The sequence below is a fragment of the Sorex araneus genome, chromosome 9 (genome assembly GCF_027595985.1).
Source record: "Sorex araneus isolate mSorAra2 chromosome 9, mSorAra2.pri, whole genome shotgun sequence".
Classification (NCBI taxonomy): domain Eukaryota; kingdom Metazoa; phylum Chordata; class Mammalia; order Eulipotyphla; family Soricidae; genus Sorex; species Sorex araneus.
The window spans coordinates 44801298-44826078 of NC_073310.1; the positions used below are offsets into that span (position 1 = coordinate 44801298).

Sequence of the window (24781 nt, forward strand, 5' to 3'; positions counted from 1 at the left end):
GCTGGGAATCGAACCCAGGTCGGCCGCGTGCAAGGCAAAAACGCCCTACCCGCTGTGCTATCGCTCCAGCCCCTAAGCATCTTTAAAAAAAATGATGATTCTAGAACTCCGCACAGAGGAGTTGAATCGGGCGGGGAGCGGCCCGCGAGGAGAAGGCTGGCGGCCGGCCCCAGGGACCCAGTACCCGATCCCGGCCCCGCTGCAGATGCCCGCCACGGTGACCGCCGCGGCCGGCTCCCAGGACCAGCCAGACCGCCCCCCCGCCCAGGCCCCGCGCAGGCCGCCCCTCGGCCCCCAGTCGCCGCGTCGCCCCATTCACAAGGCTGAGCAGACCTCCCGCGCCCCGCCAGCCGCGCCCCCTCCGCGGGCCCGCGCAGGCCTTCGCCCGGCAGGCTCGCGCCGCCGTCCCTTCCCAGGCTCGCCGCGCGCCCCGCCCCCTGCCCCGCGGGCTCGCGCGGGCCTTGGCCTCTCGGGCCCGCCGCGCGCTCCGCCCCCTCCACGGGCTCGCGCGGGCCTTGTCCTCTCGGGCCCGCCGCGCGCTCCACCCCTTCCACCGGTTCGCACGGGCCTTGGCCTCTCAGGCTCGCGCCGCCGCCCCTTCCCAGGCTCGCCGCGCGCCCCGCCCCTCAGGCTCGCCGCGCGCCCCGCCCCCTTCGCGGGCTGGCGCAGGCCTCGGACTCTCAGGCTCCTCGCGTGCGCCCCCAGCCCCGCCCTCTGCCGGCTCGCGCGCGCGCCCCGCCCCCTTCGCGGGCTCGCGCAGGCCTTGGCCACCCCAGGCTCGCGCCGCCGCCCCTTCCCAGGCTCGCCGCGCGCCCCGCCCCCTCCGCGGGCTCGCGCGGGCCTTCGCTTCCCAGGCTCGCCGCGCCGCGCGGGGGGCGGAGCCGGCGCGGGCTAGCCGGGATCAGGCCCGAGGATTAGCTGGTTTCGGAGTCGCGGGATCCGGCCAGTCGCGAGCGCTCCGCAGACAAAGCCGCCTCCGAGGCCAGAAGCGGTGTGCCGCGGGGTCTTCGCGCCCCAGGCCGAGGGAGGGCGGGGGAGTTTCTCTGCTGACCGCCGCCGCCGCCCCGCCACCCGCCGCTGCTTCGCAACAGGTTCGCCGCCTCCCCGCGCTCTCCGTCCCCCGGGTGCCTCCGCTCGGCTCGGGGCCGCGGTCTGGCTACCGCTTCGATGCGGTTCGGATCCAAAATGATGCCGGTAAGCGCGCGGGATGAGCGCCGGAAGTTGGGGTCGCGGACGGGGGTCTGGCCGAGCTGTCCTGGCGGGTCCGGGACGGAGCGGGGGTGCGGGGAGAATCGGGGATCGCGCGGCCCACGGCGGGGGAGCGGCCGCGGCGTCGTGCCCTGGGTCCTGGGCGGCGTGGGAAGTGGGGAGACCCTTCCCCAGGGGAGGCTCCAAGAGTGAGTCCAGCAAACTTTTGGCTGGGTCCTGACTTTGCAGTTTTTTGAAAGGTCAATAACGGGGGAACTGGGGATCTCATTTGCTTATTAAAACAAAAACTTTTTGCTGGGGTGAAATGCACGGGAAAGCGTTGCTTCGCTGTGAATTTCGAGCTCGGTACCTACAATAGCGGCTACGCAGCTCTCCCCTTTTCGGAGACTGGCTTTTGTGAATGCAGTTGCAGAGTTTTGGTTAGCAGGGAAACGTGCTGGCTCCCCCCTGTTTTCCACAGCTTGCTTGTTTGGCAGCTCTTCTGCAGAGGATTAGTGAGGCCCCCCAATGGGCTCTGCAGGCTTTGCCTCGGCCTCCAGGCCACAGGTGAATGGCAGGTCCCAGACATTGGAATGTCAGTGCTTTGGCCCCTGCAGGGCGTCAGGGGCTTCTGCAGACTCCAGCTGCCTGCTTCTGCTGAGACCTCCCCCACCAGAGAAGCGCGGTCGTTTCGTGTAGCCTCCCCACCATGTCTTTCTTCTTGGGATCTGACTTGTACTCAAAAGCAGTTTATCTTTTATGCCATTTGTGAACGAGCGATGGTATTTGCACACTCAGATGCAGAGTATAAACACCCTCACCTCTGGCCACCCAATAGTGTCAGGGGTGGGACCCCAAACTCTTAGACTGGACAAAGTATCAAAACTAACCATTGATTTGAGGTGGTTTGGTATATTTCCACCGCCAGAGTTCCAGAAATCGGAAATAATGATAGCTTTGTTGGTTATGAAGTCAGTTTTGTGATGTGAATATCTAGTAATAAATATAGAGCTTGATATTTATGGGTAAGGGAGAAGGATTTTGCTGTTAAATTTTTTACCTTGGATTTATGTTTCTTTCTGTTTTAGAGAATTTCTGCAGATTAGGAATTTTTCAGAATAGGGGCAAGAATAGTGTTGCATTATGATTTATTTTTTAAAAAATCAACTTTATGTCAAGGTTTCTTTTGGGTTTTCTTAAAACTTAAGAAAGTGAATTCCCATCTGCATACCAGATCATCAGATATGTATCTATTGAGACTGTATTTTGGGACAGGAGACTAGCAATTTTGGTTCACCTCCAGCAGTGTTCAGTTCTTACTCTTGATTCTGTGCTAGAACCATCATTCTTGGTGGTTTCAGAGGGAAGCTATGGGGTATAAATGCAGGTTTACATTTACTGCATGCAGGTTAAGCCCCTTGTGCCAGCTCTCTACATTTAATTTAGTATTTTTTTATTTGCTTTTGGGCCATGGTTGGTCGTGCTCAGCTTACTCCTGTCTGTGTTCTTGGATCGCTCCTGGAGGGGCTTGGGGGACAATATGGGGTGCCAGGGATTTAATCAGGGTTGTTTGCATGCAAGGCAAGCACCCTACTCACTATACTGTCTCTCCAGCTCCAGGCTCTATGCGGTGTGGTGGCATGTATATTAGTTTTGAAGCTAGACTAATACTTAAGTGTTTTTCTCAGCTACTATCAGTGTGACAGCAGGCTTTACTTTAGGGGGGTCTCTCCTGCAAGTGTTCTGGGGACCTGCTCTGGGGGCCTTAGCAGTGCTAGGGGTCAAACTGGGGTTGGCCACTTGGAAGGCAAGTGTCTGAGTATCTCGTCAGCCCTTTGGGGTCATAGATCACTTCAAAAAACAAGATTTCAGTTTTAGTTCCATCAGTTTAAAAATGGTGCTAAAAATAATACCTAGGAGCTACCTTTTGAAGTGGTTTGAGGACAAGTTGCTATTTCTGAAGCAATTACTGTAGTATCTTGCTTGGTGTAGGTGCTAGATAAAGCTTCCAGATTTGTTATATTGGTTAAACAGGAGATTCTTAGATTTATGAAAAATAAAAATATCATTTTTCATTAAGCAGTCTCATGTTAAATATATCTTTTCCCTATAATACTTGGGGTACCTGAATAAATATTTTTCTACATATATTTTTTGTCTTGGGACTGGAGATACAGGACAATTGGTAAGGTACTTGCCTTTGCTTATGGTCCCCAAGAATCAAAAGGTTCAGCCCTAAAGGCACTGAGCACTGCTGGGTGTGGCCCCCAAACAAACAAAATATACATTTTTTTTGTTTGTTTTTGGGCCACACCTGGCGGTGTTCGGGACTTACTCCTGGCTCTGCGCCCAGGTGTCACTCCTGGCAGTGCCCAGGAAACCATATGGGACTTGGGGGATCAAACCTGGGTCTGCTGTGCCAGGCAAGTGCTCTACCCGTTGTGTCATCATCCAGCCCCATATACATACACATTGTACATCTTTAGGTTGGGAAGATGGCTCGGTGTGTTCCATGTACCATATCCTGTACCTCATGGTCCCCAGAATACTGCCTGGAACAAGTATGGGCCCAGAGTAACCCCTGAGCATCATCAGGTGTGGCCCGAAAGCAAACAAAATATATGTCTTATCTTTAGGGTTGGTTTTTTTTTTGGTGGGGGGAGGGGTGACCTCCCTTCCACTCCCAGAGGGCAGGAGTTCTGTAGTATGTGGTGCTATGTGGGCCCTTAGGGCTGGGACTGCCAGTGGCCGCCCCCCTTTGGTGCCCCAGGGGTCTCCAGGGTCACATCTGGATGTGCTCAGGGCCTCTGAGGCTGTTCTTGTGATGCTTGGACGACCATGTGGTGTCAGATCAAACCACAGTCAGCTGCAAGCGACCTTAACCTCAGCGCCATCTTTCTGACTTCTCCAGTTTTTAGTTTGCTTGGATTCCACCCCCCCCCCCCAGCATTGAATGAGGTTTCTTATTCTATTACTTTGAAAAGATTTTAACCCATTGCTTAGAAAGAGCACTATGCTGAATTAGTAGATGGTCTCAGAATAGAGAGTTGCTTAGATAGGAGTTTTTGGTTGTGTTTGATAAAAATATACATAACATCAAAATGACCATTTTAAGTGTTCTTTCTGTGGTATTGAGAGGGCATGCCTTGATTTGCTTTCAAAATATTATCAAGATAATAGTTTGCTATTTAGATGGTATTATGTTAAAAATGTGCAAATTGGGTTCACACCAAATGGTAGAGAAGCAAGTGACTTTCATGTGGGACCTGAGGTGATAATTGGACCCAAAACCAGAAGGGGGAGATGCATTTTAGTAGGCTAACTAAAAATAAGTAGACAACTGCTGAGATCACAATAGGGATAATGATAGGGTATTGCAGCAATGGGTGTGATAATTACACTCATTTTTTTCAGATACCTGCCAAGTTAGTATCTCTGCCTCTCTGATCTCTCTACAACTTGGTGAGGGAAAAACTGATTAATCATCAGACTAAGCACCGTAGTTTCCTTTGTCAAAGAAGGCTCTTTTGCTGTTTGAGAGGAGGACTGTTTAGTGAGTTACACTCATTGTATTTGACTACTAAATGGAAATAATTATTGAAAGTAAAAGTTCTCAGCTATTCAACATTGTATCAGGTTCCACTTTTCATTCTTTCCATTTTGTGAAGTGTGGCAGTCCAGCAACAATACTTTCATGAAAGTGTTCATGGGGGCCAGAGAGAGCTCTCCAGGCTGGGCATATGCTTGCATGCAGTAGCCCCGACTTTCATCTTTAGCCCCACATGGTTCCCTTGAACACTGCAGGGAGCATCCAGCTCCCTGAGCATCCAGTTTGGAGTAGCCTCTGAGAACTGCTCTGTGTGGCTGGAAAACAACCTCCCCCCTTGCCCCCAAAGTAAAAGCATCCATTGCTCTTTTGTACATAGCTTTTTCTTTTGGCCACACCTGTGGTACTCAGGGATCACTCCTGGCAGGGCTCAGGGGGCCATTTGGAGTGCCACATGCAAGGCAGGCACCCCACCCACTTTTCTGTCACTCTGCCCCCCCTTTTACGTAGAGTTTTTAAGAAGCCCCCCCCCCCCAATCCTACCACATATCTTTTTTGTGGTTGTTGCTTTTGTAGCATCATAGGGTGGCATAACCTGGTGCTGGTATGTGCATGTTTAGTTGCGATGCTTTGGGGGCCCACTGCAGGTGGCCAAGTCCTTACACACTCATTGGTTTGTTGTGTGCCTGTAGCTGGGGAGCAGCACATATGTTTGCTGGGGAGTCGGCACTTCTTCAGTTGTCTCACACACATTCTGGTTCCAGTGTTCACCAGGGCTCACACAGCCTGGTCTCAGTGCTCACACATCCTCATCTTTATGTTGTAGTGTCTGGGAGCAAGCCAGGGCCAGAAAGATGCCAGGCAAGTATTCCAGCACTAAGCTACCTCTCCTGCCGCAGATGTATTTTGCTGGCACACCGGCTGTGGTGTTGCTCCCAAAGGCTGTGGCATTGGTGATTGGTGCGTGAATAGTATGTGTGGTTTTAAGATAGGTTTATTTCTCTATTTGATTTTTTTCCCTAAATTTTTGTTTTGTTTTAGGGTCTGGTTTTGTTTCAGGGTTTTGTTTTAGCAGAGCAGCCAGATCACACTCGGATCCTATGGGGATTGACCCTGACCTGCAATGTTAGCTCAGAGTGTAGGTGTTCAAAGCCCCTGAGCTATTCCTCCGGCCCTGTTGATACAGCTTCGGTCCATTGACACAGCTTCCTGAAATTTGATGATTGGCTCCTGAAATGACCAGAAAAAAAAAAAAGATAGAAACTGGGGCTGGAGAGATTGTATAGTGGTAAGGCACTCCCTGCATGCTGCAGACCCAGGTTCTATCCTATGCACCCAATATGATTCTCTGAGCCCAGCAGGAGTGATCTCTGAGCACAGAGCCAGGAGTTACCCCTGAACACAGTCAGGTGAGACCCTAAAACAAACAAAAATTTGGAAAACAAAAGTCAAATAGAGAAACAAACCTATCTTAAAACCACACGCACTGTTCATGCACCATTCTTCAGTGCCGTGGAAGGAAGAGCCCTCTGTGGGTGGGGGGTGGTTTCTGGGCCTAGCAGGATGGTAAGGCGGGTGCTGTGGCTGTGCCATCCAGTCTGGTAGCCATCAGCTGCCTGCAGCTACAGCACTTGAAGTGGGGTGCAAATGGGGCCAAGGAGCTGAATTTCAAAAGACATTCATTTCAATCATGTATGTCTAATCAGGACACATGTATCTTGGTGGCCCCTGTATTGGCAGTGTAGTTTGACAGTAGCCCCGAGAGTAAGTTTGCATTGGAGTCATTTTATCTGTGTGTCCATTAGTATTTTTGAAATTGAAACTAGCAATTGACCTTTTTACCCCTAATGATTTGAAGGGGGTTTCCAGGATTTAACGTTCTGTCTAAAGGAATGTCATCGCCTGTAGCCCTGAAACAAATGATTCGTTTTGAAGAAGATGTTGGATTTTGGAAACACTCAACTGAAGCCTGGGAAGATAGATAGGCATGTGATAGAGCACATGCTTAGCATATGCAAGGCCTTGGGTTCCATGCCTAGCTGTGGCCCAGATTATCCTATTCTCTATACCTCCTCCTGAAACACTGCTGAGTGTGGTCCCTGTACAAAAGATAAAGTAGCGGTCTACGATGTAGTACAGGAGTTAAAGCGAATGCCTTACATGTAGCTAACTTTTCTGGTTCCAGCCTGGCACCACATGGGCGCTGAGCATTGCCACCACGTGGTTCCAGAGGCTCCCAGCACTGCCTGTGTGCCCTCTGACCTGGTTGACCAAGAATCTAAGAATCTGGTCTCCGGAGGATTGCTCAGGAGGCTCCCCTTGCCCTTACCCCACTCCCTGCCTCAGCCCTGCCACAAGAAGGAAGGAAGGAAAAGAAAAAGGAAGGAAGGAAGGAAGGAAGGAAGGAAGGAAGGAAGGAAGGAAGGAAGGAAGGAAGGAAGGAAGGAAGGAAGGAAGGAAGGAAGGAAGGAAGGAAGGAAGGAAGGAAGGAAGGAAGGAAGGAAGGAAGGAAGGAAGGAAGGAAGGAAGGAAGGCTAAATAAAGGTAGCTTGGTTGAACTGGTTGGGATTTGACTTGATGGCATTTTATCTTCCAGTACTGCTGGGATGTCATTTGTTACTCTCTGATGTCATAAGGTAATACTTCATTTTTAGTTTTGGGGATAGTAGGACTGAAACATGGGATGTTGTGGTATTTCCTTTAGAAGCTCGACCCCTGGTCAGTAGGATTTATATGATTCTTTTTTTGGAGGGGTAATGCTCAGGGCTACACCCAACTCTGTGCTTGGGGAGTCGCTCCTGGCATTGTTTATGGTGACCACGCAGTGCCAGTGCAGGATTGAACCCGGTCTCCCAGCATGCAAGGTGCGTGCTCAGCTGGTTAAGCCCTCGCCCTGGTGGGCTTATGTCATTTCCGAAGGTACAGTTTGTGCTGTGCCCAGATCAGTACCTTAACTTCCCCTTAGGTATTTGTATTATTTTTGTAAGTTAAATAAAAGCTTAGTTTCACTTGCATATATTTTCCAAACTAAAATTGCATTTATTTGATGTTGGGGCCACACCTGCCAGTGTTTGGGGTTGCTACTGAGCTCTTGGCTCCAGGGTCACTCCCTGTTGGCATGTTGGTTGGCCTCATTTGGTACCTGGGACGACGAACCTGGCCCCTGGCATGCAAAGCGTGCACACAGACCTCTGAGCCATCACCCCAGCTCTAAAGTTCTGTATTGCAGTTGAAAGGTATTGAAGCTATAGATTTGGAACGTTATGTTTTTATTATACTATATCTTGGAAGAATTTTGTTGTAGAGTAGTACTATACCAAGTTGGATTACGTCTTACATAAAGTTTAAAGTAGGTTTTCTAGTTTTGTAGAATTGTTAAATCTGAAAGCCTTTAAGGCACCTATTAAAAAAAAAACACACCACCTATTTTTATAAAATGTGCAAAGTATCTCACATTTCATATGCTCTCATGAGGGTTTTTGCCTTGTGACTTCGTTATATTAATTAAAAGCATTGAAACTTTTCTAATCTTTTTACGTGTTTCACAGAAACCAGATTTAGAATTTACAAAGAAATGACACAGGTGTTCATGTGCTTATATTGAAACAATTAATTTAAGGAGAGTTTCTTTCTCTAGAAGGGAGATGGAGGTCATTTATTCATGCTGTTCTCGCTCCTCAATATCCCTTCCTGACAATACACAGTAAAAGCAGTAAAACAAACTCTTTCTGGAACTTTGTGTATGTGTGTGAGGGGCGGGCGCAGGAAGTGGGCACACCCAGTAATGCTCAGGGGTTAGTCCTGGCTCTGCACTCGGGAATTACTCCTGGTGGTGCCTGGGGAACCATCTGGGTTGCTGGGCATTGGACTAGGGTCTGCTGCACGCAACACAAGCATCCTACCTACTGTGCTACCTCTCAGGTCTCTCTTTTCTGGAGCTTTTAAGGAATGATGTAGACATTTATTTCTTTCAGTAATCAACCACAGTTTGTGGCACGTCATAAGAAGTCTTTTTGAAGAGAATTTTTGGTTTTTGTTTTGGGGCCATGCCTGACGGATCTCTTGGCTTTGCATTTAGGAACCACTTCTAGTGGGCTTGGGGGAAAATATGGGATGTTGCGGTTTGAACCCGGGTTGGCCTCATGCGAGGCAGGTGCACTGTGATGTGGGCCCAGTGGTTCTGGGCCATCCTGCAGTGCTTGTGGCCACCATGGCTACACCCTGTGGTGCTGGGGGGCTGTGGGGTGCCAGGGATCAAACTCAGGGCCTCGTGCAAATAGAAGGTGTGTGCTCCAGCTCTTAGATTGATCTCTCTCTGCTGCCTGGATACTTGTTCTTTGAGGGTGTTCAGCAATGGAGCAAAGCGTTTTTCTTTACCCAAGTAGATAAACTGTATGAACTATGTCCTTGTGTTGGAGCGGTATATGAGACATGAGCATTTTTGCTTCTGGTGCGGGGGAGCCGAGAAGTTTCAGTTATTAGGAGATACTTTAGGAGCATCTTGAGAAGACAGTGAATCATAAAGCACTTTTTATACTGTTTTATCACAAAACACTAGCAAAGAAATGCAAATTCTAAGCATGATTTGATTACAGGCAGGAAGAGTAGCTTTACAGACTCTGCAGCTGTGCTCATTTTTAGCTTTTTCCGACAAGAATTTTTTTCCCAAAATAGATGATTATTTGGATGATGTAGAACCAGATAATGCTGGACTTGCATACATGAGTTGTTTTCTGAGGGATGAATTTATAACTTAATACTGCTTCACTTACTTTGATTTTTTTTTTTTTGGCCAGCTGGGCCAGTGGTTCAGTTTTCAAGCCTAGAATTTAGAATTTATAAAGAAATGACACAGGTGTTCATCTGCTTATATTGAAACAGAGCTGATGCTTGGATCCTGAAGTGTCAGGGGGCCCTGGACCCCACCTGATGATGTTTGGGGGCTCCAGGGTGCACCTCTCTGCTCTCAGCTGACCATGTGGTGCTGGGGATCAAACTGCACACATCTTAGCCTCTGTACTATTTCTGTGGCCTCTACTTCATTTAAATTTTAAACCTTTCAATGAAAAATCCCCAGGGCATAAGCTTAAGAAATAGAAAGCTATAACAAACAGACCGTCCTAGAATGCCAGTTATAACAGATAATAGAACGAATAAGAAATGATGAAGGCAGTTTATTGCTCTCCCTGTGAAGAATGAATAATTTCTTTTTAGTTGTTTTGGGGCCACCCTTTGCTGTACTTCCTCCTGACTTGGTGCTGGAGGCTCACTTTTGCAGTGCTCAGGGAACACTCAGTATCAGCGTTGGAGCCAGGCCTGCTGCGTGCCCCACATTCGCACCCCCTTTTCAGCTCACTCTCACAGCCTCATCAGTTCTATGCAGACCAGGGGGCTGAAGGCCCGGCTCTCTGCCTTCTCTCCAAGGGAAGGCGCAGGGGCATCTTCTGGAAAAGATCCCTTCTGTGCCCGTCGAAGGCCCAGAGGTTGGGGTTGGTCACTCATCCAATCCTGGGTTTTGTTTTTGTTGTTTTGGGGTCTCAACTATCTGTGCTCGAGGGTTACAATCAGGAATTACTCCTGGTGGTGCACAGTGCACCATATGGGATGCCAGGGATCAAACCCGAGTCTGCCGCATGCAAGTGCCTTTCCCGCTGTACCATCTCTCCGGCCCCTCCAACCCTGCTGTTACCTTGCCTAGTGAATCTTTCCTTTCTCACTTCAAGTGAAAACCAGAAGCTCTGGGAGTTTCACTCATTTGCTCCTGATCACTCAGCAGAGATGAGACTTGGGTCACGTCCGCCTGCAACAGGTGGCCCTGCATTGAATATTTAAAAAATTCTTTTTTTTTTTTTTTTTTTTTTTGCTTTTTGGGTCACACCCGGCGATGCACAGAGTTTACTCCTGGCTCTGCACTCAGGAATTACCCCTGGCAGTGCTCGGGGACCATATGGGATGCTGGGATTCGAACCTGGGTTGGCCGTGTGCAAGGCAAACGCCCTACCCGCTGTGCTATCGCTCCAGCCCCTAAAAAATTCTTGACAACAGGGGCTGGAGTGATAGCATAGCGGGTAGGGCGTTTGCCTTGCACGCGGCCAACCCGGGTTCAAATCCCAGCATCCCATATGGTCCCCTGAGCACCGCCAGGGGTGATTCCTGAGTGCATGAGCCAGGAGTGACCCCTGTGCATTGCTGGGTGTGACCCAAAAAAGAAAAAAAAAATTCTTGACAACAGAGAGTGCTCATGTTCTTTAGGCTGGTGAATCAAATACTGCTTTACCGAGCACAACTATGATTGGTATTCTCAGACTTTGGGTCACACCTGGTGGTGCTCAGGTCTTCCTTTTGGCTCTGCACTCCTGGCAGGCCTTGGGGGACCGTATAGGGTGCCAGGGATTGAACCCGAGTGATCAAGGCAAGGCAAGCCCCCTACCCACCAGATTATATCTTCATAACAGTTATGATTATTTTTGAAGTAGAAAAAGGAAAATGAACTCGACTTCTAATATTTAAATTCAGACTGGATGGGACGATTATAAATAGTTTGCTTAGCAAGTTTTGAAGAGAGGCAGTCACCTCTCTTCTGGTGTAAAGAAAGCATATCTGTGACTTTCAGTTTTTTCTTAACTTGAAATGTAGAAGAAAGAGAAGGGGATTAATAATTACCCTCCATATGCAAGTGTGGGTCTTCTGACTCTAAACGGTCTCCTGAAACAGGACTTGAAGGCGAGGCTGTTCAAAGACGGTAGAATCTTTGCATTGGGAGCAATGGAAGACTGGAAGAAATAACTAAGCATCTGCTATGAACTGGCCTATGGTGGATCTCTGGGGCAGGAAGGGTGTGGTAGTGACCGCCAGGCCTGCCCTCTTCTGGTGGGATGCCAAGATGGGGTGGCACCTCCATATGCTGCGTCGGGGTTGGCTGTTTGCAGGAAATAGGGGTTCCGAGATCCGAAATAATCTGATTATGAATGAAATCACATAAAATCATCGCTCTTCATTGTCATGTTGATTGCCTTTGGATGGCCATTGGGGGGTCGCAGCTGCTCAATACATATTTAATGAATGCCCATCATAGTCTCATTGCAGGTTTTGTTTGTTTTTGGTGCACATGCAGCGATACTCAGGAGTTTCTGGCTCTGCATGCGGGAATTACTCCTGCTGGTGTTTGGGGGACTGTCTGGGATGCCAGGGATCGAACCCTGCTTGACCGCATGCAAGGCAGACACCCTCCCACTGTACTACCGCTCCTGTCCCTCAGTTCTGAGTCATGGATAAGGAAGAGAAAAATCAGTGTTCAGGGAACTTGCCTGCATGGAACTAAAGAAGGGTGTGTGGGGAGGTTATAGATGAAAAGGAGAAACATGAGCATCGAGTCACATGATGTGACTAGGATGGGCTTAGCCGGAGACGTGACATTTCCTCTGGGGCTTGGAGAAGAAGCCAGTGGTGGGAAGATCTGTGAATGGGGACTCCTGTGGGCTGAGTTCCTGGGGAGGAGTTGTGAGGCTGCGCTGAAGGCAGGGTGCCAGCGCCGAGCTACAGAGGTGAGGCACACAACCCTTCGTGGTGGGGGTGAAGAGTTGTTCGATGGCAGAGGAAGGCGTGTGGTGTCTGAAGAATTGTCAGCAGTAAAGGTGATGGAATTTGTCACATTAGAAAGACCCTCTGTGGCTCTGTGGCTCTGTGGTGTGACGTGTGGGTCGAGGAGGTGTCGGCCACCCCGCTGGAGAAGGTGGGAGTGTGGGAAACCAGCACTTAGTGGAGGCACCAGCGGCGGCGCCTCCACGCCTGAGTATGAGCTGGCTGTGCTCACAGCTCGTCACTTTGGCTGCTACCTGGCTCTCGCGATGTTCTGACGAGAAAAGAGAAAACAGTGCTACCTTCTGGGATGGGGGGTGACGTGAGCGTGACAGGAGAGGGACGAGTTCTCCTGGGGCCACCAGGTTCTCTGGATGGGATTCAAGGAAAAGCACCCCCTGCTCCCCGTTTCATTCTTGGCTGCTGCTGTGATGTTACCGTTTTCCCGGGCTGCGGGCACACTTGGTGCTGCTCATGGGGGTCACACACTGGCTGCAGTGCCCCCAGAGGCTGTGCTTGTTGTGGCCCCAAGGATCACCCTAGGAAACATGGGGTGGGGCTGGGATTGAGCTGATGGCTTTGTGCCTGCCAGGCAGTTTTTTTTGTCATCGAGCCGTATCCCTGAAGCCCCATTTCCCCCCTTTCTTTTCCTCCTCTTCTCCCTCCTCGTCCTCCTCCTCCTCTTTTTTTTTTTTTTAAATCCAGAGAGTTTTAAAGAACTTGAAATATATCACCATAGTGCTTTATAATCAAGTAGGGGTATTAGGCCTTTGTGGGACTTGTTTTGGGGCCTGGGCACTCCCAGCAGTGCTCGGGTCTTGCTCCTGGCTCTGTGTTCAGAGATCACTCCTGGCAGTGCTCTAGGTCAGCTTTGCAAGGCAAGGATCCTACTGCCCTGCCGCTGTACTCTCTCCAGCCCATGGGGAATGTGTGTGTGTGTGTGTGTGTGTGTGTGTGTGTGTGTGTGTGTGTGTGTGTATGTGTTGGGGGAGGCCACACCCAGCGGGCTTAGGCTTTGTGCTCACAGGTCATACATAGTGTTGCTTTTGGTTCCCTCAGCAATTCTTGGAGTCAGTCCCGGTCAGCTGCGTGCAGTGCAAGCGCCTTGCCTGCTGTATTCTCTCCCCAGTCCCTAAATAACATTTTCTTCGTTTGGGGCCACACCTGGCGGTTCTTAGGACTTACTTTTAGTTCTGCACTTGGGATTACTCCTGGCAGGACTCTGGGGAGCATGTATGGTGCCAGGGATCGAACCCTGGTCAGCCCTGCCCGCTGTACTATCTCCGACTCCCCTAAGTACACCTTAAAGGTGCGCGGGCTCTTCCTCTGGTCAGTTTTGCTTGTTGCTTTTTGTCTCTGGAGACCGCATCGTGTGGCCACTGTCCTTCCACGCTTGCACAGCTGTTTCTCTCCTCCACGAGCTCACCGTCGGGTGTCCGCTGCCCCTCTTCTGCTGTGCCACACTGGCTGGGCCGCTGGAGCCCTCCCCTTCTCCGGCGTCTTGTCTTTGCCCTCCCTCTGCCCCCCCTGCCCTGTGTGCGTTCAGCACGCTGCTCCTGAGGTCTCTCTGGAGCCGAAGCCTGTCTCTCCTCAGGCTGATGGCTACCAGCTGTGAGCGGGACACGCTCCCTTGCCAGAATCCAGGTCACTGTGTGGCCCGGTGGGCTTCAGCCTGGCTGTGTCAGTGATGTGCTGCCAATTCCAGGATGTTTCTCCTTGCTGCGGAAGTGATCCAGAAGTTCCAGACTTGACAGTGGGAGCTGCAGCAATAGTTTCATGGGTTCGGTGCTTCTCGTGCACACCACCTATCCCACTTTGATCCCCGGACCCACATGTGGCCCCCCCGAGCCCTGCCAGAAGTGATCCCTGAGGACTACCAGGTATGGTCCAAAAACAAAAATGTAGGGGCCAGAGAGATGGTGCATGCAGCCATCCCGCTTCTGTCCCTCTCACCCCATATTGTCCCTTTGAGCACTGACAGGACTGATCCCTGGAGTAAGCCCTGAACTTCGATGGGTGTTAAAGAAGGGCAAAATACAGCCCCATTCCCTGGGACTGGAGAGTGGGCCCTGCCAGCCAAACACGTGCTTTGCAAGCAGGGAACCTGGGCTCGATCCCTGTCACCGAATAGTCCCCGAGCGCCACTGGGAGCGACCAGGGAGCTCAAAACTGGCCATAGCCTCAGAGCACAGTCGGGTGTGGCTCCCAAAGCCCCAAAGGGTAAATGAGCCACAACCCCTGCTGTGTCAGGCAGGGGGGCTTTTCCCGACTCCTGGCTGGCCTCAGCCTTGTGTTCTGCTTCCTGCCTCCTGTCCCGCCTCTGCTCTCAGCAGCTCCGGCCCTTGCTGGGGGCTGCTCCGTCTCTCGTGCTCGCTGCCACCCAGCCTCGCCCTAGGTCTTGCTCCCTGTGTCTTTTCTCTCCTCTTTTCAGCCTCTCTCTTTTCTCTTTCCCTTCTTCCTCTTGCTCTCTCTTTCCTTTCAGGTGGTGAGAGCTTTTTTTAAAAACTGGATCACATGATAGACCCTTACAAACTGTTTGTGACTGAGTTTCAGTCAAACAGTGTTCCAACACCCATCCCTCTAACACCAGTGTAATTTCCCGGCACCTATGTCCCCAGTTTCCCTCCCACCCCTCAAAATACCCCCCATCCCTGCCTGCCTCTATGGCAGGGACCTCTTCTCTCTTTCTCTCTCCCTCTCTCCCATTTTGAGCATTGTGGTTTGCAATACAGATGCTGGAAGGTTATCACATATATCCCTTTACCTATGTTCAGCACTCAGTTCTTGTCCAGAGTGATCATTTCCAACTAAGGTTGTCATAGTGGACCCTCCACTGTCTTAACTACCCTCCACCCCCCACACCCTTTGGTAATTTTCAGCCATTGACCAGTCCTCAGGAGTGGTCCTCAGTTACCATTTTCCCTGGCCTTGGATATTAGTTTTGTACTTTTTTTTTTAACATCCCACAAACGAATACAGTCATTCCATATTTGTCTCATTTCATTCAGACACTCTCCAGGTCCATCCATTTATAGGCAGATTTTATGACCTCACTTTTCCTAATAGCTGTGTAGTATTCCATAGTGTAGAGAACTTGTTTTTTTTAGCACATCTGAGACTCTTGGGGGTGACACCTGACTTGTCCCTTGCCATGTATGTGTCCAGCCTGGCTCCTGCTTCATGTCCCAGCCCCTCCCCGGAGAAGAGGGGCTGCATGCCACATTTCCCGCCTCTGCCACACCCCCCCACCCCGCCATGCCTTTGCTTCTCCACATCGTGCTTTTCAACCTTTCGACCGCATGGGCTCTCCTTGCTCATCTTGCTCAGATGCCGGGTTCTGTGTCAGGTGCTCCTCTGGGTCCTTCTGGGTCCTTCCCCAGGAAAGTCAAGTTCTCACTGCCTGCTGGCTCTGTGTGCACCTTGAGGGCTGTGTCTTTGTTCTTTGTGTGTTCCTAGTACTTCATATGGTGTTGAACACATTGTAGGGATTGAAGAAATGTTCTTACGTTTTTCTCGGGGGAGAGAAGTTGAAATTTATGATGCCATCATTTTTTTTTTAGGGTCGGTTTTTTAATTTTGTTTTGGGGCCACACCTGGTCGTGCTAAGCACTCTTTGTTTCGGGGATCATATGATGCACTTTGGGGATTGAACTCAGGCCTCTCGCATTACCTGTTGCTTGGCCCCTTGACTTATCTCTCTGACCCCTGGCTTTTGTATTTTCTTAAAATGTTTCTACAGGCGTGAAATCTCTGAAAGTGGAGGAGCACTTTCACAGCAATGCATCAGTCAGGGGAAGAAGGAATTGGAAGCAATGGATTGGGTGCTCTCAGCGCACCTTATAAAGTCTTAGAGACTAAAGGAACAAATAGGGTGAAACATGATAATACAAGATGTTAAATAGGACACAAACAAAGGTGTCCAACTTAGAAGAAAGCACACCAACTTAATGAAGCTTGCAGAATGGTGGGTCTGGGGAATTAAATTGTAAAATATAAACATTCAAATTTTTTACTTTATTTCTTTGTTCATGACAGTACGGAAAACAGAGTAGCCTAAAGTGAGTTGCTTTGGAGGATATATGTGGAATTTGAGACCTAGTTAAGTAAAAACTTAGGCCTCCCTGAAACCAAGAGAAAGATTTTGTAATGCAGTGATCTCCCCAGTAAGCAGAATGCTCCCGCACCTGTTTTCTTTTTATTTTGCTTGCTGGAGACACTGTCTGGCGCTGCTGAAGCTCACTTGAAGGTTTTGTCGTTACGTCATGTGTTCATGTAGGAATGTTTTCTGGGCCCGTTTGGCGGCTCCAGCCTCCCCCGCACACCTCTCCCCTCTCCCATCTGCCTTTCGTGTCTCCCTCTTCCCTGGAGCTTGGGCTCTCTGAACCGCAGCTGGAGTGCAATGGAGCAAACACGCTGTGTAAGAAACTGAGATAGTTGCAGGGGCTTGGGGGGAAGAAAAAACAACTGGGAGGAAGCACGGAAGATAAACGTCTGGTTTTATAAAGGAATTTATAGAGCAATGAGACAGATAAGATAGGAATTCAGACAACTCTACTGTGAGTGGTTGTCAGAGAAGCAAAGGGCAAAACCTGACCACTAATAGCTTTGTAACTGTGTATCACAGGGCGATTCAATTAAAACATTAAAAAGCAAAGGGCAGCTTGACTCTGGGAGAGAGGTGTGCACGTGGGCAGGGCGGGCGCTTGAATCATCGCAGAAGGGGGACGACTTGAACGGGGCTCCGGGGACAGGGTTAGGTTTCTCATTTGCCGGTTTGAGCCTGTGACTGTGAAGCAGGACGTTGAGAATATGTTTTTCATTCTTGATTGGTTCTTCCGTATGAATGGCAGGAGTTTAGTTTATAGTTTGCTGCAGGTTGACTTTAGGTTGACCTTGCGACCACTCACTACTTTTGGACTAGGGCTGGAGTGATAACACAGTACCAGGGCATTTGCCTTGCACGCGGCTGACCCGGGTTTGATTCCTCCGCCCCTCTTGGAGAGCCCGGCAAGCTACGGAGCGTATTTCGCCTGCACGGCAGAGCCCGGCAAGCTACCCGTGGCGTATTTGATATGCCGAAAACAGTAACAACAAATCTCACAATGGAGATGTTACTGGTGCCCACTTGAGCAAATCGATGAGCAGCGGGATGACAGTGGCAGACAGTATATGAATGGCAGTTCCCCCAGTTCCAAGTGTTCAGCAGCAGCGCAGGTGGACCTGCCCTCTGACGTGCCCCGGGTTTGCTGCTGGTGTCCAGTCGCCAAGATACGCTGTGCAGATGCACAGGCTCTGTGCTGTTCCTGGCTCAGTGGGGCAGGCAGAGGGCGATGATTCCTCGCAGGTGACGTAGACTCTGCGCTGCCTGGGACTTCTTTGGACTTACCCTTGGGTGCGGTGCTCCTCAAATAGGCATTGCCCAGGGGCTTTGCCTCAGTTGGTCTGGGTAGCAGGTGCCGGCTTAGACATGCGGTTTCTCACCAGCTCTAGGTGGTACTGGTGCTGCTGTTCCGGGGACCCCACCTGCGCAGTGACTTTCCTTTACCAAAGCCTTCACTTCTTCCTCCCTGCGCCCCCCCACCCCTGTGCTTTCTGGACCATGCCCCACCGTGCTGGGAGACCCTGTGGTGCCAGGGATAGAGCCTGGGGCTCCCGAGTGCACAGCATCTGCGCCTTCTCTTGGAGGGCCTCCCTGGCCCCACCTCCTTGGCCCCCTCATCTCATCTCCCTGTGCCCCTGACCCGACCACCCTGGCCCATGTCTCCGCCTCTCTGTTCCCCTGCTCCCACCTCCCTGGCCCCCTGGCCCATCAGGGATCTACTGACGCACCCGTGTTCGCATGGTTTCCTGCTGTGCTGGCTTCTCTGAGAGGAACCACACTCATTCCTCTCACAGGCCTCTGTGGACGTCTCCCCGCGCTGTGTCCATTGGCTGCACGCCAGTGTACACACCACTTTCCCCTCCCTGTTCTAGGACACAAGCTTTCCCTCACCGGATGCCCTGGGCTGAGATTGTGCAGTGAGTGCTGGTGGACGCGTGAATGAAAATGTGGCTATCAGTAGTGGCCCGGGGCTCAGAGGCAGACAGGAAGTTCTCGGTCCCCGCCCCTCCCCCCACTTTGGTTGTTACTGCTACTGCACACACTCGTTCGGTGCTGGCAGAGTCCGGTTGTGATGCTTGCTGGGGTTGCCCCCTTGGTTGTGGTGTTGACTTCCCAAATGATAGGATTGCTCTTGGGATCTGTGGGTGGTCCTGAGGATTGAACTTGGGGCCTCCTGCTTGCAAGGCAGGTGCTCTGCCCTGGAGCAATCCCAGGGCCCGAGACTGGGAGTGACTTTTAAAAGTATTTTTTGTTGTTGTTGTTATTTTGGGGCCACCCCTGGCAATGCTCAGGGCTTATTCCTGACTCTGTACTCAGAAATCACTCCTGACAGTACTCAGTGGACTGTATGGGGTGCTGGGGATCAAACCTGGGTGCTGTTTGCAAGGCAGATGCAAGGCAGATGTTGGCCCCTGGCATCGCCTTTAGAATGATGGACTTTGCTAGAATAGCAAAGTTTCAGGGACATTGGCTGTTATCTGTGTACTTAGCGTGTTTTGTGTTGTTTGGGGCCCACCCCTGGGATGCTCGGGGGATCTATGGCGCCAGGGATTGAACGTAGGGCTGGCACTCCAGCCCTTTGCTGTCTCCCCTGCCCTGTTTGCTTCCGTGAAGTGGCTAGGAAGCCAGGCATTGAAGACTACCGGCTGTTTCTGAGAGGTCTTCACTTTCTGTAGGTAATGAAATTTTTCCACAGTTAAAGTAACCATTTCATATTTGCTCAGTCATTTCCCCCCAGAATTCTGCTAATCTCAGAAAATGATTGTGTTTTTCTGGACAGTGCTGGAATGAATGGCTCGGCGGTGTCATGCCGATTGATCTCTTTCCTTTTGAACTGTTCAATTTGGTATCGAGACTCAGGGGATGATCAATTTTCCTTTTCTCCTTACTTTTACGATCCAGGCTTGTGAAATCAAAGAGATCCACTGAAGATAATTTCATAACTTTGCCTCAGATACCTCCAATTTGGTAGAAACGGATGGACTGATACTAAAAATACGATGTGCTGGGATCAGGGAGACAGTCGAGGGGTGAAGGCCCAGGCCTGCATGCAGCCTCCCCAGTTCAGTCCCACCCCAGATGACCCAGAGCACTGCCAGGTGTGAGCCTGTGTGCCCCAGAGCACTGCTGGGGCGGCCCACACGGGTCTGGGCAGGAGATCTTCCTCATTCAGGGCCTCTAGGCCCCCTGAGCATGCTTGGATGCCCCTCAAATAATAATTAAAACATGCCAAAACTTTTTGTAGAGGTATGCAGAGAATCTCTTTCTTGCCCGCACGCCTGGCTGTCTTCCCCGGGGCCCCTTGGAGGGGATGGGCTCCAGCTTCCCTCCCCACCCCGAGCAGAGCTCCCGGTGGCCGAGGACCACCGGAACCTGGCTGCAGCCATGCTGTAGGCCCCTCTCCACGAGTTCGGACAGGCCTCATGCATGAGGGTACCGGCAGGGGAACCCAGGTGTGTGTGTGATCCCATCAAGGGCCAACATCCAGAGAGAGACTTAAAAGAAGCTTTCAGAAGTTCGAGCAATATCTTGTAGCCTGCTTCTCCCTGGGAGAAACTGGCAATCTTCTGCGAGTTTCCTGCCCACAGGGGACAGCCTTGCAAGCTTCCCATGGTGTATTCACATGCTAAACCCAGTAACAAGCTGGATCTCATTCCCCTGACCCTGAAAGAGCCCCCAGTGCAACATCGTTGGGAGGGCCCAGTTGAAATAGACTTTTAAGATCTCAGGGAAGGGACGAAATCACAGGATTTCGTGATCGTGATTTGTGATGTTTTATTTAAAACATTATTGAGAAGAGAAAATAAAACAAATCGCCTCCCCCCCAGCCAGAACAAAATTAATAAAAATTTAAAAATTTGAAAAGTGAACAAGCAAATGAAACAGAAACAAACCCTTAGACCGGACCTCAGGATGGTGGTCACCAGATTGTGGGGAGAGGGTGTACAGGAGAGGGGACGCGGGGCAGGCTGTGTGACACAGTTACTGAGGGTTGAGGCTGTACCCCGAGACTAGGCAAGGTGTCATTCATTGCTTCTCTACCTTCATCCCAATTTTTTTTTTTTTAATTTTATTGAATCACCATGTGGAGGGTTACATAGTTCTCAGGATTATGTCAGTTATACAATACTCAAACATCCTTCCCTTCACCAGTGCCCATCTTCCATCACCAACCCCCCCAGTATAACTGCCGCCCCCTCCCACCTCCCCAGTCCCCACCCTTGTAAGTGATAAGTTTCACTTCGTTTACGCTTTATCTCGATTACATTCCATGTTTCAACACACAACTCACTACCGTTGTTGGGGTTTCCCCCAAAAAAGAAAAAGACAGTCCTATTGCCAAGGAGGCATTTGATAGTTCTCCATTGCTAAGAATATAGAGATATTAAGTCCCGCTGTTTGTTACATAACTTTTCTTTTTCCCCCTTGCCCCGCGCCACCGAGTTCACGCCTGTTTAGTAATCGACACGCTGCCTGACAAAGGGAAAAAAAACCGAAAAGGATGGTTATTTCCCGTCATCAGCAGGCGTGGGGCTCTGGCTTAGTTGATAGACTAGTAGAGTGTCTGCAAGCAGTTTCTGGAACCGAAGGTCTTGCGCTGGTATCGGCTCCGGCTCGAGATTCCACCAGCGTCCCGCTGTTCCATGTACATAATTTTTCCCCTTATATCCCATTCCCACGCCACCAGGTCTGTTTGCTTAATGGACATCACACTATGGTTGACGCCACGCCGCGTTTCTTCCCAAGAAAGAAGAAAATTTCTTCTCAGCCGGCGTGGGGATATAGCTTAGTTCAGTCTAGAGAGATGGCTACCCCTTTGATTGCCTTCAGTATTTCAGCAACAGACTTACTATTCTTGTTAGGATCTCCCACGAAAGTCTGACCCATTAAAAAGGAACCATTACATATTGCTGATGCTAAGATGACATTAGGTCGCGCGGCCGCTGCGGTTTTGGGTTTCTGTATAAAGTCCAGGGAAAGTACAACCAGAAATAACATCACTACAAACTTTTACCCTTTTATGGTGCTCATAAGATGGAGAAACCTAGAGAGAGGCTCGGCGTCTCCATTTTGCGCTCAGAAAGCCGCGGCCCCTGCGCTGTGCTCGGGAGGAAGGGGTTGAGAGAGAGAGGTTAAAAGAATTGGGAGATGCCCGGTTTCCACTGTCTCAGCCCGCCGTGGGTTCTCCGATCCCGTGCCGGAATTAGTTCAGTGGGCTGCTTGGAGTCCAAGGGCGCTTCCTTGGGCTCTTCCATCATGCTCGCTCCACAGCAGGGTCCAAAGGGCACCCCAATTGTTTTTACTTCCCAAGGCTCCTGTCCTCTAGTTTCAGACCCCTCCTCAGACCATGTATGCAGAGTTCACCTGTGGTACCCTCGGAGTCTCCCCTGGGCCCACCTGGGGCCATACGACTCTGGCTGAGAAACACAGCTGTAAAATGCCGTTTCTTAGTCCTCAGTGAGGTGCCGTGGTCAGAGCCTGCCCCCTCCCCACGTCTCCTGTCACTCTTGCCTCTGCTGTGGTGTCCCATTAAGAAGCCTCTGAACTTGAGGGCCAGAGCCCGTGGGGCACTTGCCTTGCATGCAGTTGACTTGGGTTCAATTCCTATTACCACATATTGTACCCCGAGTCCCTTCACTAGTGATCCCTGAGCACTGAGCTAGGAGTTAGCCCCGAGTACTGCACCCAAAGCTCCCTACCCTGCTAAATAAATAAATGAATGAATGAATGAATGAATAAATAAATAAATAAATAAAGCTCCCCAAACAAAGAAAGTCTCCAATTTGGTAACTTCTGCCTTTGAGGAAAAAGGTCATGACCAGGAGTGCTGCCCCTAATGACATCAGGGCAGGAGGGGCCTCCTGTGAGTCAGGGACTCCCCTCAGGGCCCTCTCTTTGGAAGAAGATCATGGCTAAAGATTGAGTGTCCTTAGCACCCTGAATCTGAAGCAGTCTGTAAAATAAAAAAACGCGCCTGTTGAAGGCAAAATAGAAGATTCTTTTCACTTCCTTTGCCTTGTGTCGAAGCAGACTGCTTATGGGCTGTGAGGATAGCTCGAGGGCTGGGCATGCAAGACCCTGCATGTGAAGGGCCCCACCGCCAGCGCCCCCCAACCCCAGCACTTTGTCTTCCCATGCCTGAGCATTGAACTGTCCGGCCTGCTATGCTGAGAGTATCATGGGAAGTAGCCCAGACCCCCTGAGCGTTGCTGCAGAGGCTCCCTCAAGGGAAAAAACGAGGGGCTGGAGTGATAGCACAGCGGGTAGGGCATTTGCCTTGCATGCGGCCTACCTGGGTTCGATTCCCAGCATCCCACATAGTCCATCGAGCAATGCCAGGAATAATTCCTGAGTGCAGAGCCAGGAGTAACCTCTGAGCATCGCTGGGTGTGACCCAAAAAGCAAAAAGAGAGAGAGAGAGAGAGAGAGAGAGAGAGAGAGAGAGAGACAGAGAGAGAGAGAGAGACAGAGAGAGAGAGAGACAGAGACAGAGAGAGAGAGAGAGAGAGAGAGAGAGAGAGAAACCAGGCACTTCTCGAGAGTTGTCTGTACTGTGTCTTCTCATCCCTCCTTCCCAAGCCTCAGACCCTCCATCTTGCCAGATCTGGGATTACTTCTTAGCCCTCATTTCTCACCTCTCTCAGCTTAAGACTCAGTTAAAAAAAAAAAAAGACAACAAAAATCCCCCACAGAATTTCTTTAATTGAGTTTTGGTGTTCTCTCTCTGTCTCTCTGTCTTCTCTGTCCCTCCCTCCCTCCCTTCCTTCCTTCTTTCCTTCCTTCCTCCCTTCCTCCCTCCCTCCTTCTCTCCCTCCCTCCCTCCCTGGGACCTCTCAGTTCCCCACCAGCTGGCCCTGATCTCAGTATCTGCTTGCTCATCTCTTACCTAAGCATTCCAGTCAGACTTGTATATAAACTGCCTCCTCCCAGCTCCATTTGAATTTCTGGCCCATATCTCACATTTAACTGATGCCCTACCCCAGGCCCCTTTAGGCCTTTCTCCAGCCTCTTCCTTATCTCGGCAGATTGCACTGCTGTTTGCCCAGTTGCTGAGCCAACAGCCCAGATTCCCTCTTATGTTCTGCTTTCAGCCGTGACATCCCCCATCAAGTAGGTCTCGTCTCTGCCGTCTGCATCCAGCCCGAGCCTCACCATTTCCTCCCGCTTTGCTGCTGGCCTGCTGTCTGCTGTCACTGGATCTCAGTGTCATCTGCTACGCTGAGATTTCGATTTTATTTTTGATTTTATTTTTTAACCTTACAGTTTTTTTCCCATTGTTGTTTAGGTAACAGGTTTGTAATGGGTGTTGATGTTAATTATTTGTAGTTCCTTAATTTAGAAATTATTTATATATACTTATTATTAAGATACTTTGATTTCCAAAAGTTTTTTACAGTTGAATTTTGGCATACTGTGTTCAAGCACCAATCCCACCACCGTGTCTGCCTCCCTCCACCAGTGTTCCCGCTTCCCTCCCACCCCAGCCTGCGGGTCTTTGACAGGCACTTTTTTTTCCTTAAAAAGTTTTTCTCTTTTTAATGTTCCAACACCCGTCCCTTCAGCAGTGTAGAGTTCCCATCACCAGTGACCTCAGTTTCCCTCCCCCACCTCCGCCTGCCTCTAGGCGGGCACTTTTCTCCTCTCTGTCTCTGTCTCTGTCTCTGTCTCTGTCTCTGTCTCTGTCTCTCTCTCTCTCGTCCTCTCTTTTGGGACAGGCACATTTTTTAAGTCTCTTGCGGTTTGGCTCTCCTGCTTTTGTTGTCATTGCTCCTGTGTTTGGCTCTGTGGCTCTGCCCCTCCACATCACCAGTGTACCCGAAGCCTTACTCCCTGCCCCCATTTTTCTCGACTGCCTCTTCTTATTTCCCACCTCAATTTCTTTTTCCCTCTGTCCTTCTCCTCCCTATTCATGGGGTCAAGGTTGATTTAGTCACTCCCTCGCTTTAATTGGTATTCCATGCCTACCTCCCTGTAGTCTGTTCATTGAACAAGGCAGGGGGATTTTTAAAAATTGATGCATGTTGGAGCTGGGAGTATGACTCAGAGGTGGAACATGTGCTTTACATGTAAGGACCTGGGTTCAATCCCCAGCACAGACACAGACACTTTTTTTCTCCCTCCAAATTGAGATATGCTATACCACCACTTCGAAGGATGGTTTTTAGTGTATCCACAGTTTGTGCAACCATCCCCACTAATTTCAGAACATTTTAATCCCCACCTCCCCCCCACAAAGGAGCCCAGAACCTGTTAGAAGCAAAGGACTCACCCTTGCCCTTCTCAGCCCTTCCCTGCCTCTAATCTGCTTTCTGCCTCTAATCATTAGTCTCTAACAGCTTCTTAGATTAAAATCTAGGTTCCACGCT

At 50.4% G+C, this 24781-nt stretch overlaps 1 protein-coding gene across 1 annotated transcript in view; it reads left to right on the forward strand.

Moving 5' to 3' along the window:
- The first annotated feature begins 857 nt into the window (after positions 1–857).
- TP53BP2 (tumor protein p53 binding protein 2) overlaps positions 858–24781 on the forward strand; it is a 64891-nt gene continuing 40967 nt past the window's right edge. Inside the window, exon 1 of the mRNA XM_055146800.1 lies at positions 858–1194. Within this exon, the coding sequence (XP_055002775.1) occupies positions 1168–1194 (27 nt within the window). The 5' untranslated portion in view covers positions 858–1167. The remainder of the gene's footprint in view (positions 1195–24781) is intronic.